The sequence below is a fragment of the Neoarius graeffei genome, chromosome 12 (assembly GCF_027579695.1).
Source record: "Neoarius graeffei isolate fNeoGra1 chromosome 12, fNeoGra1.pri, whole genome shotgun sequence".
Classification (NCBI taxonomy): domain Eukaryota; kingdom Metazoa; phylum Chordata; class Actinopteri; order Siluriformes; family Ariidae; genus Neoarius; species Neoarius graeffei.
Genome location: NC_083580.1, coordinates 58,041,328 through 58,054,499, shown reverse-complemented (window position 1 = coordinate 58,054,499; position 13,172 = coordinate 58,041,328). Strand labels below are relative to the sequence as shown.

General features: G+C 42.1%; 1 protein-coding gene across 3 annotated transcripts in view; it reads left to right on the top strand.

Moving 5' to 3' along the window:
- polq (polymerase (DNA directed), theta) overlaps positions 1 to 13,172 on the top strand; it is a 50,274-nt gene that overhangs the window by 23,422 nt on the left and 13,680 nt on the right. For 2 of the 3 annotated variants that reach the window (XM_060936110.1, XM_060936109.1), the window contains exons 16-18: positions 1,246 to 1,370; positions 1,483 to 1,726; positions 6,109 to 8,684. In XM_060936110.1, the coding sequence (XP_060792093.1) occupies positions 1,246 to 1,370; positions 1,483 to 1,726; positions 6,109 to 8,684 (2,945 nt within the window). The remainder of the gene's footprint in view (positions 1 to 1,245; positions 1,371 to 1,482; positions 1,727 to 6,108; positions 8,685 to 13,172) is intronic. The other variant, XM_060936111.1, reaches the window with a different exon arrangement.

Below are 13,172 nucleotides of genomic sequence, written 5' to 3'. Positions count from 1 at the left end.
TGGGGGAAAATTGCTTGGCGTGAAGAATGGTTAAGGGCTTGTTAAAATTCAGAATATTTGTAATCCTCTGCCTGATGGAGAAAAATGGTACGTGTGCATGCCCATAGTAACATCCGTATCTGTGTTATGGATTAAATGTTTTTGAGAAAGAGAGCTTTTTGCTGTGAGAAACCAGAGAGTGAATGAAAGTGGTGGGGTTTTTTTTTGTCATAAGCTCCATCTTTCTCTCTCTCTCTCAAGTACTGTCGTCGTCTTCTTTAGTGTTCTAACTGACGGCAGGTCCAAGTTTCTAGGAAAGAATCACAGTAGTGTTTTCCTGTTGTCTTCTACTGGATTATTTATAGAGGTTTACTCCTCTCAACCATTCACACACACACATTCACACCAATGGGCAGTTTAGAGTAAACAGTTAGCCTAACTGCATGTCTTTGGACTTGTGGGGAAAATCGGAGCACCCGGAGGAAACCCACACATGCCCCTTTTCCACCAAAGCAGTTCCAGGGCTGGTTCGGGGCCAGTGCTTTAGTTTGGAACTGGGTTTTCTGTTTCCACTGACAAAGAACTGGCTCTGGGGCCAGAAAAACCGGTTCCAGGCTAGCACCAACTCTCTGCTGGGCCAGAGGAAAGAACCACTTACGTCAGCGGGGGGGGAGTTGTTAAGACCAACAACAATAACAAGACCGCGAAAGATCGCCATTTTTAAGCGACGAGAAGCAGCAGCTGTACAAACGCGAAGTCATCCATTATTATTGTTGTTGCTGCTTCTTCCATGTTGTTTTTGTTTTGATATTCGCGCCAAGGTTTATGTAAACGTAGCGCCGTAACTGACGTATACAGCGACGTAATGACGTGGCTCTGCTTAGCACCGCGAGCTATGGAAAAGCAAACTGGTTCTCAGCTGGCTTGCAAGTTGAACGAGTTGTGAACCAGCACCAGCCCTGGAACTGATTTGGTGGAAAAGGGGTAACAGACACGGGGAGAACGTACAAACTCCACACAGAAAGGCCCCCCCCCTTGGCCACTGGACTTGAACCCAGAACTTTCTTGCTGTGAGGCAACAGTACTAACCACTGCACCACCATGCCGCCCCCTCACTAAGTCAGTCTGCCTGCCTGCAATCTTTACTGAACAGGAAACAGAAAATTTGCTTCACAGTCTTCGTAGGAAGAATTGCCTTTCGGTTTACAAAAATATTCCGAAATAAATGTAAGGTAGCCATGTTACTTTTGTTTTGTTGTCTTGCAGTTTTTTCACCACGCTTGTATTGTTTGATCTGGTCAACGAGGAACCTCTTGGAGTTGTAGCGAAGAAGTACAGCTGTAGCCGAGGACAGCTCCAGTCACTTCAGCAGTCAGCTTCTACCTATGCAGGTTTCCCCTCTATTTATTACTTAGAGCTGTAAAACTATACAGTACATTGTATAGAGCTTTGTTAAGAAGAGAATTTGTACCTGGCAGGAAGTAACATTATTCTGAATGGCAGGTATGGTTACAGTCTTCTGTAATCGTCTCGGATGGCACAACCTTGAGCTCCTGCTGTCCCAGTTCCAAAGTCGTCTGAGCTTTGGAGTACAGCGAGAGCTGTGTGATCTGGTGCGTATTTCTTTGCTGAACGCCCAGAGAGCACGAACGCTCTACAGTGCTGGGTTGGTTACTGTGGCTGAGGTTGCGCGTGCAAATATTACTGATGTGGAAAAAGCCTTGAGGAAAGCTGTTCCTTTCAAAAGGTAACGTATCACTGCTCACTTTACAGAAGAAGGGTGTTGGTTTGGTGCTCGGGCCAGTCCTGGTGGCAAACCATTTTAAGAAATTGTACTTTTGGTTTTGAGAACATATTTAAGCATAAAATATATTCATGAGAGAGAGGAACGTTTATTGGTTTTAACTGTTTCATCTGAACGTGTAATACACTACCGTTCAAAAGTTTGGGGTCACCCAGACAATTTTGTTTTCTCCATGAAAAGTCACACTTTTATTTCCCACCATAAGTTGTAATATGAATAGAAAATATAGTCAAGACATTTTTCTGGCCATTTTGAGCATTTAATCGACCCCACAAATGTGATGCTCCAGAAACTCAATCTGCTCAAAGGAAGGTCAGTTTTATAGCTTCTCTAAAGAGCTAAACTGTTTTCAGCTGTGCTAACATGATTGTACAAGGGTTTTCTAATCATCCATTAGCCTTCTGAGGCAATGAGCAAACACATTGTACCATTAGAACACTGGAGTGATAGTTGCTGGAAATGGGCCTCTATACACCTATGGAGATATTGCACCAAAAACCAGACATTTGCAGCTAGAATAGTCATTTACCACATTAGCAATGTATAGAGTGGATTTCTGATTAGTTAGGGCCCGAGCCCTATAGGGCGAAGGCCCTATTGTTCTTGTAAGAGTTCACTATTATTATTCTTCCGTCTTCTTCTTCTTCTTCTTTATTTTTCTCCGCTGTTGGGCCATTTTCGGGGCGCTTGCCATGGGCGAAAACGCACGAAATTTGGCACCAGTTCCGAGAATTGCCACCGCTACTCAGAACCAAAAGCCCAAACTTGGCCGGGGCTCAGGGCCTCTTTAGCGCCCCCTAAGTCGTTGTGATTTTGGCCTCCCACATTAAGGTGCCTGGTTGCCATATAGTTTGTAGTAGTGGCGTGCCATTTGGTATGCATATGTATCTCACTAAGCTGGACAAAAATGTAATGCCAATGCATTAGCCACGCCCAACAGGAAGTGAGGTAATTTCACTTTTGTGCGAAATGCATGGCCACGAAGACGGCGCAACTCCTCCTAGACCGTTCATGGGAATGTCACCACAATTGATACACATCATCTACAGACATGGCTGACAAAAGTTACTAAATACGTTTCACGTAGGATAAACCGTTCAGAAGTTTTACGTCTATCAATTTTCACTTCAAAATTTTACATGCTAAAAAATTCATAACAAATCTTCTAATTGCTCAAAACTGCTCATACTTCACACGCAAATCACTCATTGGGCTTCTGACATGTTACCCAATTTCTGTGATATTTCGCCACTGGGGGCGCTATTTTTGGGCAAAAAATCCAATCTTTCCTCAAATTTGGTCAAACTTCACGGCCACCCTCTTACTACCTCCCATGTCATGCATACTGCATTTTGGGAATTTTCGTCCATGGGGGGCGCTGTTTTTGGCCGACGCAATTGCTCCAAAACGGGTTTTTGGTAAATAATTCCATAATGCTTTTCCTTCACACCACTACCTTGTGATAGTGCGTTCCTGTTGTAGACACTTATTTTTCCAACTCATAATCGCTCATGTACAGCATAGCGCCACCTTCTGACATGGGAAAAACCAAAAAATTTATTCTTCAAAAATCTATATCTCATCTTCTATTTACTCAATTGTCATCAAACTTCATACGCAAACTCTTCATAGCTCACCTGACATGTACGCCAAATTTTGTGCACTTTCGCCCCTGGGGGTGCTGGTTATGGCGGAAATGATATTGCAGCTTCTGATTTGTCAAACTTGGCAAGCAAACTCTTTTCAAGACCCTTATTGGGGCGCTTGCCATGGTCGACAACGCACGAAATTTGGCTCCTTTTTCTTAGACTGCCACCGCTACTGAGAACCAAAAGCCCAGATCCAGGCGGGCCTCAGGGCCTCTATAGCGCCCCCTAAATCGTTGTGATTTTGGCCTCCCGCTTTAAGGTGCCTGGTTGCCATCTAGTTTGTAGTAGTGGCATGCCATTTGGTACGCATATGTATCTCACTAAGCCGGACAAAAATGTAATGCCAATGCATTAGCCACGCCCAACAGGAAGTGAGGTTATTTCACTTTTGTGCGAAATGCATGGCCACGAAGACGGCGCAACTCCTCCTAGACCGTTCATAGGAATGTCACCACAATTGATACACATCATCTACAGACATGGCTGACAAAAGTTACTAAATAAGTTTCACGTAACGTAAACCGTTCAGAAGTTATACGTCAATCAATTTTCAATGCAAAATTTTACATGCTTAAAAATTCATAACAAATCTTCTCATTGCTCAAAACTGCTCATACTTCACACGCAAATCACTCATTGGGCTTCTGACATGTTACCCAATTTCTGTGATATTTCGCCACTGGGGGCGCTATTTTTGGGCACAAAATCCAATCTTTCCTCAAATTTGGTCAAACTTCACGGCCACCCTCTTACTACCTCCCATGTCATGTCTACCACATTTTGGGAATTTTCGTCCATGGGGGGGGCTGTTTTTGGCCGACGCAATTGCTCCAAAACGGGTTTTTGGTAAATAATTCCATAATGCTTTTCCTTCACACCACTACCTTGTGATAGTGCGTTGCTGTTGTAGACACTTATTTCTCCAACTCATAATCGCTCATGTACAGCATAGCGCCACCTACTGACATGGGAAAAACCAAAAAATTTATTCTTCAAAAATCTATATCTCATCTTCTATTTACTCAATTGTCATCAAACTTCATACGCAAACTCTTCATAGCTCACCTGACATATACGCCAAATTTTGTGCACTTTCGCCCCTGGGGGTGCTGGTTATGGCACAAATGATATTGCAGCTTCTGATTTGTCAAACTTGGCAAGCAAACTCTTTACGGTATTTCGCGGGGACGCATGCCCCCGCCCCCCCTGGCCGCTGGCGCGAGGGCCCGTCGAGGCCGCTTGCGGCTTTAATTTAAAGTGATCTTTATTGAAAAGAACAGTGCTTTTCTTTCAAAAGTAAGGAAATTTCAAAGTGACCCCAAACTTTTGAACGGTAGTGTATATGGGGAGAAATTTGTGCTACTGGAAACTGCAATTCAAATTCTCGTTCAATTCAAATTCAGTTCTTGTAATTCGATTTCAGTTTGACGGTGACGCACATTGAGGAACAGCAGTCGAGTGCACATCATTAACCGTAGCCATGGGGACCAGCTTTGTACCCCTGTAATGTAGTCAGGCAGGTGAAGCTGGTGTTTTGTTGTTGTTGTTTTTCCCCTTAATAAATACACAGAAGTGTGTTAATTTGAGTTGCAACTACCAGCGGTTATGTGGAGTTCCAAGTTACAACCACACAACCGCTGGTAGTTGTAATTCAAACTAAAACACCCATATATTAAAAAAACATCAGCTTCAGAAGATCTTGGCTGTCTCTCCTACTGCCTGACTATATTAGAGAGGTACCCAGGTGGTCCCCATGGTTACATTTATATACAGTCAATGATCTGTACTTAATTGCTTTTCCTCACCAATCCAGATGTGTCACAGACTAACTGAATTTGAATAATGAGGATTGAAAGTATAGAGAATTGAATTTTCAGTGAGGATCAAATGCAGTTTCAGAGCAAATGAATTCAATTTCATTATATTCCATTCAGTTTCAATTTTACTGGAATTCAGTTCCAAACTAATACATTTAATTTCAAATTGTTGTTCAGTTTTTCAATGCAGTTAAAGTTCAGCAAATCAAATTCAAATATAAATATTTCAAATGTAGTTTCTCGTGGCACAAATTTCTCCCCTGAGTGTCGCATGTCATTTTCTGTAAAAATGCATCGAAATATTCTAGATTAGATACTGTGAGGGGAAATTTAGTGGATGAACATTCCTATTCTCTGTGTTTGTGTGTTGAGCTCAAGTGGCCTAGTGTACTGAGAAAGTTGTTTTTCCCATGTTGTAATCGCCTTTCTGTGGCCTTGGTGGTGATAAGCAGGGTGCCTGAGTACTCCCTAACTACACATCTGCCTGCACATATCGGCGCATTCCGGGTGCACTCATTAGCAAAGCTTCATAGAAAATCTTGAGCCAATCACGTACAGATGCGAGCAGTAAGCAAATATCTTCAGAGTATAATAGATAACATTCCGGAGACAGAACTCAGAGTGCACTCTCAACATCACTAGAAGTGGTGTTTTTTTTCTTCTCTTTCTTCTTTTTTCCTTTCCTATTTTATATATCTGTTTTATTTGATCTATTATAATAAATAACTGAAAAGACAACTGCTAAGCGTTCTGAAGTGTTTATTAGAAGTTTCCATTACAGTACTGACTCAATTTATATACTGTATGTGGGTTGATATTTTAAAAGATGACTAACTGCTTGCCATTTCTGAAATGATAGTTCTCGGCAGGCAGTAGATGAGAGCGAGGAAGAGGCTGAGGAACGCAGAAGCATGCGCTGTATTTGGGTCAGCGGGAAAAAGGCTTTGACTGAAAATGAGGCTGCGCAGCAGATCGTGTCAGAGGCTAGGCAGCTCCTCCAGCAGGACCTGGCCCTTCTTGGTGTGGAGTGGAACCCCAACTCTCTCTCACCAGAAGCGAGAACAAATTCTTCTGATGAATCAACAGATTCCAGTTTACAGTCTCCATCTGAGGGTTCATCCAACGAGAAGAATGTTAGGACTGAGAAATTGAAGAAGCTCGTAAAAGGACATCATATACCAGCTGGTCCTCCATCTGATAACTCTCAAAGTCATATAAACCCAAAGAGTTCCACTGCAAATGTAGAAAACCCTGTGGACACTGAACAGCAATCTAGTGCTTTACACAAAGTAAAAGCAAAAGATAAAGTAGATCAGAATGGCTGTGGGACTACAGAGGTGATTTCTGCATTTCTACGAAACTCCAGGTACAGTTCTGATCGAAGTTGCATCTCATGCAATAACAGTCCTCCTGCAAGTCCACGATCTAAACGTAGACGGGTGAAAGATGATGAAACCAAGGTGGTTTCTGGAAATAGAGTAACTGAAGAAGAAAAACCCTGTACAGAGTTCAGGCAAACCTTAACTGCTTCTTTGAAGAATTATCACTCTGATAGCAGAAAAACACCCAATATTACTGAATCTCAAAGCACAGCAGTACACCAAAACCGTAAGCCTCAGACATCCTCTCCATCATCCATTCCTTTTCATCTTGGAAAGACACAAACTTTAACCAATCGGCCCCACTTTCCATCTTGTGATGAGAAAACATTCACAGATGACGTGAAAAATGAATATCAAGCTGTAACCGAGATAAACAGGATGTCTGTTTCTGATAAGGGAGCTAATAAGGGGAAGTATGCTGATCGTTACAATAAAAAGTCAAAAGGAAATTACCTTTTAAGACAACCTAATCTTAGTATTTCTGCTGACTTTTTGGCAAGTTCAGATATAAAGTGTAGCGTTGTATCTGAAGTCATACTAATTTCAGGGGAAAAGTGTAGTTCTCCAGATTTGTACACGGGGGAATTAGAAGAATTTGGTGACAGTTTTCAGCTCGATACTCAGACTGAACGAATGTTGCTTCAAGACGACAAATTGCCTCATAGTATTGGCAATTCAAACACTAGTCATGAATTCAGGACTACACACAAATATGCTGGGACTGACCAAATCTCTCCTCCTAAAAATGAAAATCTAGTCCCAGAGAAGAGGCATGAACAAAAAAATAACAAAGATTCAAACGATGGAGCATCGCTAGTTTCTGATAATATTCCAAATGAGTTGCCTTCAATTCAAGCCAAACCAAAGTACAACATTTCACTGACAGACAGTCAAATGGAGAAGCTTCTCAATTTCACGAACCAAACAACCGAATCATGTGAAAAGCACTTAAATTCAAAACCCCAAGGCCAAACAGCCAATTCAGACACTGTGACAAAAGCGATACCTGAAGGTACTATGGACAACAGTCCCAATAGGAGCAGCAGTTTTCTCTTCGATAGTCTGTATGACAGCTCCATCTTGGAGGCCATGGAGGACGAGGCAGGATTTGCCGAGGAGTCTGAAAGAGACAAAGCTGGAGATGCAAATACAAGTTTACATGCTCCACCCATCACTTTGAATGCAGAGAACCAAGTGGATGATCAAGAAGCAGTACAATGGGGCGAGTCTTCTTTTAACCTCTCAGAATGGGGTGATTCGTTACTTATAGGAGAGCACTATCTGGAGAAGCGGAACAGTGGTTTGAAGGTCTGTACTGGACCAAAAGATACCTCGAGTGAAGCAGAAAAGCCCGGTTACACAGATGACGTTGTGTCCGAGATACAAGTGTCGCAAAGCAACGCACCTTGTTCAAGAAGTGCCACCAGGTCTTCATTTCATCTGAGCCCAGGAATGCAAGACATTTTTGAAAAGTGGTCTGACCAGTTTTCAACAGTCCATGAACCTTCAGGGCAAGCGGATGCAAAGGAACAGAAGGTGGTTTCTGCTGAAGTTCAGCCTGAGCATGGAAATCAAAAAGGCTCGTTGTCAGATGATTTGTGTATAGTTAAATTAAATTCCGTGAACCATGACCTTATTCCTCCCACACCAGTATGTGAGCCTGTTACGCCCCGGGTCAAAATGACCACTTCAGCTGTTCAGTCACCTCTAAATCACCAAACTTGCATAGAGTCTAGACTAAATTCATCTCCAAAACATGGCCCCGAGGGCAATCAACAGCTTTGTGTGGAAGTGAAGGCCATGTCACAGTTACAGACATCCTTGGCTGATGAGGGCTTTTCACTGCAGCTTTCACAGCATACCTCTATCTCTGCCTCCAACTTTAGCAGTCCCGAATCCTTCTCTATTATTGATGTAGCAAGTGATAAAAGACTGTTTGAAACATTTATAAATGAGTGGAAAACAAAGGAGAGATTTTCTCTGGCTGTTGCCTGTGAGAGGAGAGATGGCCCAGTGCAACCTGAAGCAGTTATCGGGAGCAAATTTAAAAAAGGTAATTCGTGTATGTTGTTATAGTTGAGCATGTTGTGCTGTGTATATCAGCAATATTGAATTCTCAGTTCAGAAGGGGTTGACGACTTCTCTATAACAACGCAGCTTTAAAGTGCATATCCTTGGACCAATTTCATGTTTTTTTTATTATTATTTTTTTTTTTACATGAAAGTATGTCCCTTTACGCACTCATCCAGAAGGGTAATTTTGCACAAGGCCATCTGTCTACAGCAGAAAAAAATAAAACGCGTCTGGAAAAATCCCAAGGGGTTATTCCATGTCAATTCACACGCCCTCCCCAGTGACACCTCTTCAATTTGCCTGATATTTATTTTATTAGTGCCTTATGATGTCAAAAGAAAGAATCCAAAATTTCAGCTTCCTAGCTGGAACGGTTTATTTCGGAATATTATGGGTTAATCTCTCTAAAGTTAGTAAACTTGTGCTATTTTTAGGTGCAGAATCAGATAGACAGGGCCAGAATACATAGATATAGCAATTTACAGGTCTATATGCCCCTTAGAACAAAAGATATGGGCCTCCAAAAATGCTTGCAAATTAAAGGCCCTTTTCCACTACCCTTTTTCAGCTCACTTCAGCTCGCTTCAGCTCGCTTCAGCTCACTTCAGCCCGACACGGCTTGCGTTTCGACTACCAAAAAACAGCACGACTCAGCTCGCTTCAGCCCTGCTTAGCCCCTAAAACTCGCACCGTTTTGGAGTGGGGCTGAAGCGAGCCAAACCGAGCCGAGTGAGGCTGGGGGCGTGAGCAGACACTCCCCTGTGCACTGATTGGTGAGGAGGAGTGTCCTCACATGCCCACACACGCCCCGCGAGCACGCTGGGATCTGTAAACACCGTAAACCCGGAAGAAGAAGAATTACGAATTACGAGAATTTCTGAAGCCTTATGCGCCTCGCCTCATCTATACGCTCTTGCCAGTATCTGTTGGCGTTGTCGGTGACAACAAGCCACAGCACCAAGACCAGCAACACTAACGACTGCATGTCCATGTTTATTGTTTACTATTCGGGTCGTGAGACTACCGCTTAAAAGCTCACTGATGTCACTGTTTGCGCTGCTTAACGACATCACGTGACGTCCACCCACTTTCGCTAACTCCACCCAATGTGTCCACCCACTTCCAGCCAGCACGGTTCAGCGCGGTTGTAGTCGAAATGCAACTCCAACAGCCCCGCTCAGCTCGACTCAGCACGGCATGGCTCAGCCCAACTCAGCCGCGTTTGTAGTGGAAAAGCAGCATAAGTGTACAATTCCCGGACCCCAAAAGTGGGCGTGGCATCCAAACTTTGAAGGGCCATAACTCAAAAAACGTTTGAGCTAGGAAGCTAAAATTTTGGATTCTTTCATTTGACATCATAAGGCACTAAGAAAATTAAAATAAGGCAAATTGGAGAGGTGTCACTGGGGAGGTTTTGGGCATTTGTGTGAATTGACATGGAATGACCCCAAGGGAGTCTGGAGCCAGATTCGTGACGTCACGTGCGGATCCGCCAGCAGGCTGCTAGAGCTTGCATGGATTCAGTGTAGACCAAGTTTAGCAGCTAGCGATTTTGCATTGAAATATGGAATTGTCGCCTGAGCTTCTAAACCCATGGATTCATGTATCAATGCTCCTCTATCTATTGTTACATAAATCGTATTTTTTTCTAATTACTATTATGTATTTATTAGTGCTGTCAAAAATGTCGCGTTATTAACGCGTTAACTTGACTCAATTTTAACGGCGATAATTTTTTTTATCTCGAGATTAACGCTCTGTGACATGATGTAGGTTTTTCATAAGCTTTTGAAACTGCCAGGAACTTGGAACAGCGACTTTGCTTAGAAAACCGATAGCAGCTAGACTGTAATGCCACGCCCCGCACAGCCAGAGTCCTCTGCCCTCCTCCCCCAAAGAACCAGCGCGGGCAGGGTGCGCTAGTAGAGCTGGGATTTATGGCTCTTTGATGGGATCCGCATCTTTGTGATCCGTTCTTTGAAAAGAGCCGTTCAAAAGACTGGCTCATTTGGCTCTTTTTAAATATTTATTCAGTTTTAAGAAGACAGCGTCTAAAGAAGCCAGATCCCTCTGAACTGTAAACTCAATGCTATCCCAGAAATCCTTCCTGTAATATGCAAATTTGGCCGCCTCTGATTGGACAGCGCGACGCATCAACAGGCAGAAAGTGTGAAAGTACAAAATGTGTTAAGTGAGCTGAAACAGTAAAGATCAGATTCAATGCAATATTTATCAATGAACAACGGAGATTAAAAAAAAAAAGATGGATAATTCAACAGTAGATCATTTCACTCATGGTTCTCTTGCTAGCCCCGCGCCGGTGCTCGGCTTAGGTTTCACTTTGCAGTGGCTGTGTCAAGACGTGTTATGCTTTGCAATAAAAAAAAACATTGGTACAAAGCAAGCCCATGCACTTTTTTATGCTGATAAGAGAATTACAATGGTTTTTTATGTGACAAAAATGTGCGATTAAATTGCGATTAATCGTGAGTTAACTATGACTGTCGCGACATTAATCGCAATTAAATATTTTAATCGCTTGACAGCACTAGTATTTATATATTTCTTCATTTAGAAGAGTACTGGCTACTGTAGGAGAAATATTTCATAAGCTACACACGTGGAATCGGCTAAGCGGGGTTGTATATACATTTAATGTGTTTGACAGGTCCCAAGATCTCAAGCCCTGACACGCATGTCCCTTGATACATGTGAAGTAAGTGTATTATCACCCAGCGCTTTCGTGTTGTTTACTTTTGTGTGCGTCAGTAAATAACATTATCTGTGTACCACACAAACACAGGAACACCTAATTTAGAGTATAGTCTCTCTTATTTCTTACCCTGGCAACAATCAACTTGTGAATCGCCGATTTTCTTGGTCTTTTTCTCGGCTCTGCTTTGGTCTTCGGCTTCCAGATGCCTCGCACGAAGCGCTCCCATTTCTCTCTCATTGTCCGGTCTTTTGCAAAACGATGAGCACTAATCCCATCAAGATTGGTGTTGCTACACCCTCCTACGATACATCTGTTAACCATTTTAATAATTGCTCCATAACATTGAAGAAATTTGTAGAAAACCACCAGCTCGTTTTCTCATAAACAAACCAACGCTAACTTAGGATTCAGAGGGAGGCGTCCCGCACGTGACGTCACGAAAATCAATGTTTGCCGGGAAATCCAAATGCCAAGTTTTTTCAGAGGCGGACCAATTCGCCTCAAATGGCTTGATTTCAACTGAATTTTTCTGGTATTGCGCAAGGTAAAAAAATTGGGCAAAATGTGACATATTTGACCAAAGTTTAATATACTCGTAAAATAGGAGAATTACATTGATCTTGCTCCTGAATTTACCCGTGATATGTACTTTAAAGGAGATGTTTGTTTAACTTTTTTGGGAGGAGTCTCCGGTGTCAGTCAGATGTAAAGCTGTAACAAGTCTTCAGTCATTGTGACCAAGCACTTTGTGCTTTGCAGTTTCTCTGTAATACTTTATTAACTTTTATTTAAAGAGAGAGAAACAAGAGAGGTGAATCCTGCTGTAGTAAGTGATAACATATTCCATAACATTTTAAATGTAGCTATTTAACAATTATTCCACGAAATCGAGTCGTACAGGAGCTGATAGCTGATGAGGCGTGTTGCGTCGAGTCGGCTGTAAGACATGTACGACGAGATTGAGTGGAATAACTGTTTTATTCTATCCACATTCACTGTATTTTGAGAAACAGAGCATTTTTATTTTTTTGCAAATTCAATAAATAAAGACTTTATACAAAACGTCCGGCAAAATAATTTCCACTTAGAATGTAAACAATCTGGCAAAATGACAGTAGCAATTTGTGAAAAATGCTAGAATAATACTTAAAGATACATTCTTACCATGAAATACTTTCATTCCATACTTTGTAGCTTTTTTTTGGGGGGGGGGGTTGTTTTCGAGTAGAGTTTTTATTTCATCCTTGGTTGGTTCAGCAACATACTCCGCCATTTTCCTCTTCTTTTTCTTCTTCAGGGTTTTTTTTTTTTTTGCTGGTTGGCAAACCAACTTAAAGGTGCATTACCGCTACCAACTGGGCTGGAATGTGGAAGAGGAGATATTTGGGGGGGGTGGGGATGGGAACTATATTCTTTTAGCTATTTCTGTTTCTTTTAAACACTTGATGATAACGTGATATATTTGACTTGATGCGCTCTGCTACTTTTTCTCTACTCACGGTATATGAGCTGATAGCCTAGTAGTAGAGTAGCCAATCACAGCGTGCAATTGCTCATATCCAGTGAGTGTGGATAGAATAAAAATGGATGGTAAGTATGATGGCTGGTTTTTTTTGTTTGTTTGTTTTGAAAAATGTGTTGATTTGCTGTCGTGTAAGTGGACACACCACAGCATCTTGTCGTTGATTGATTGATTCTTATCTTTTAAAAGCACACCCCCACTATTTTTGTTTTATTCATTGCTTAATGTT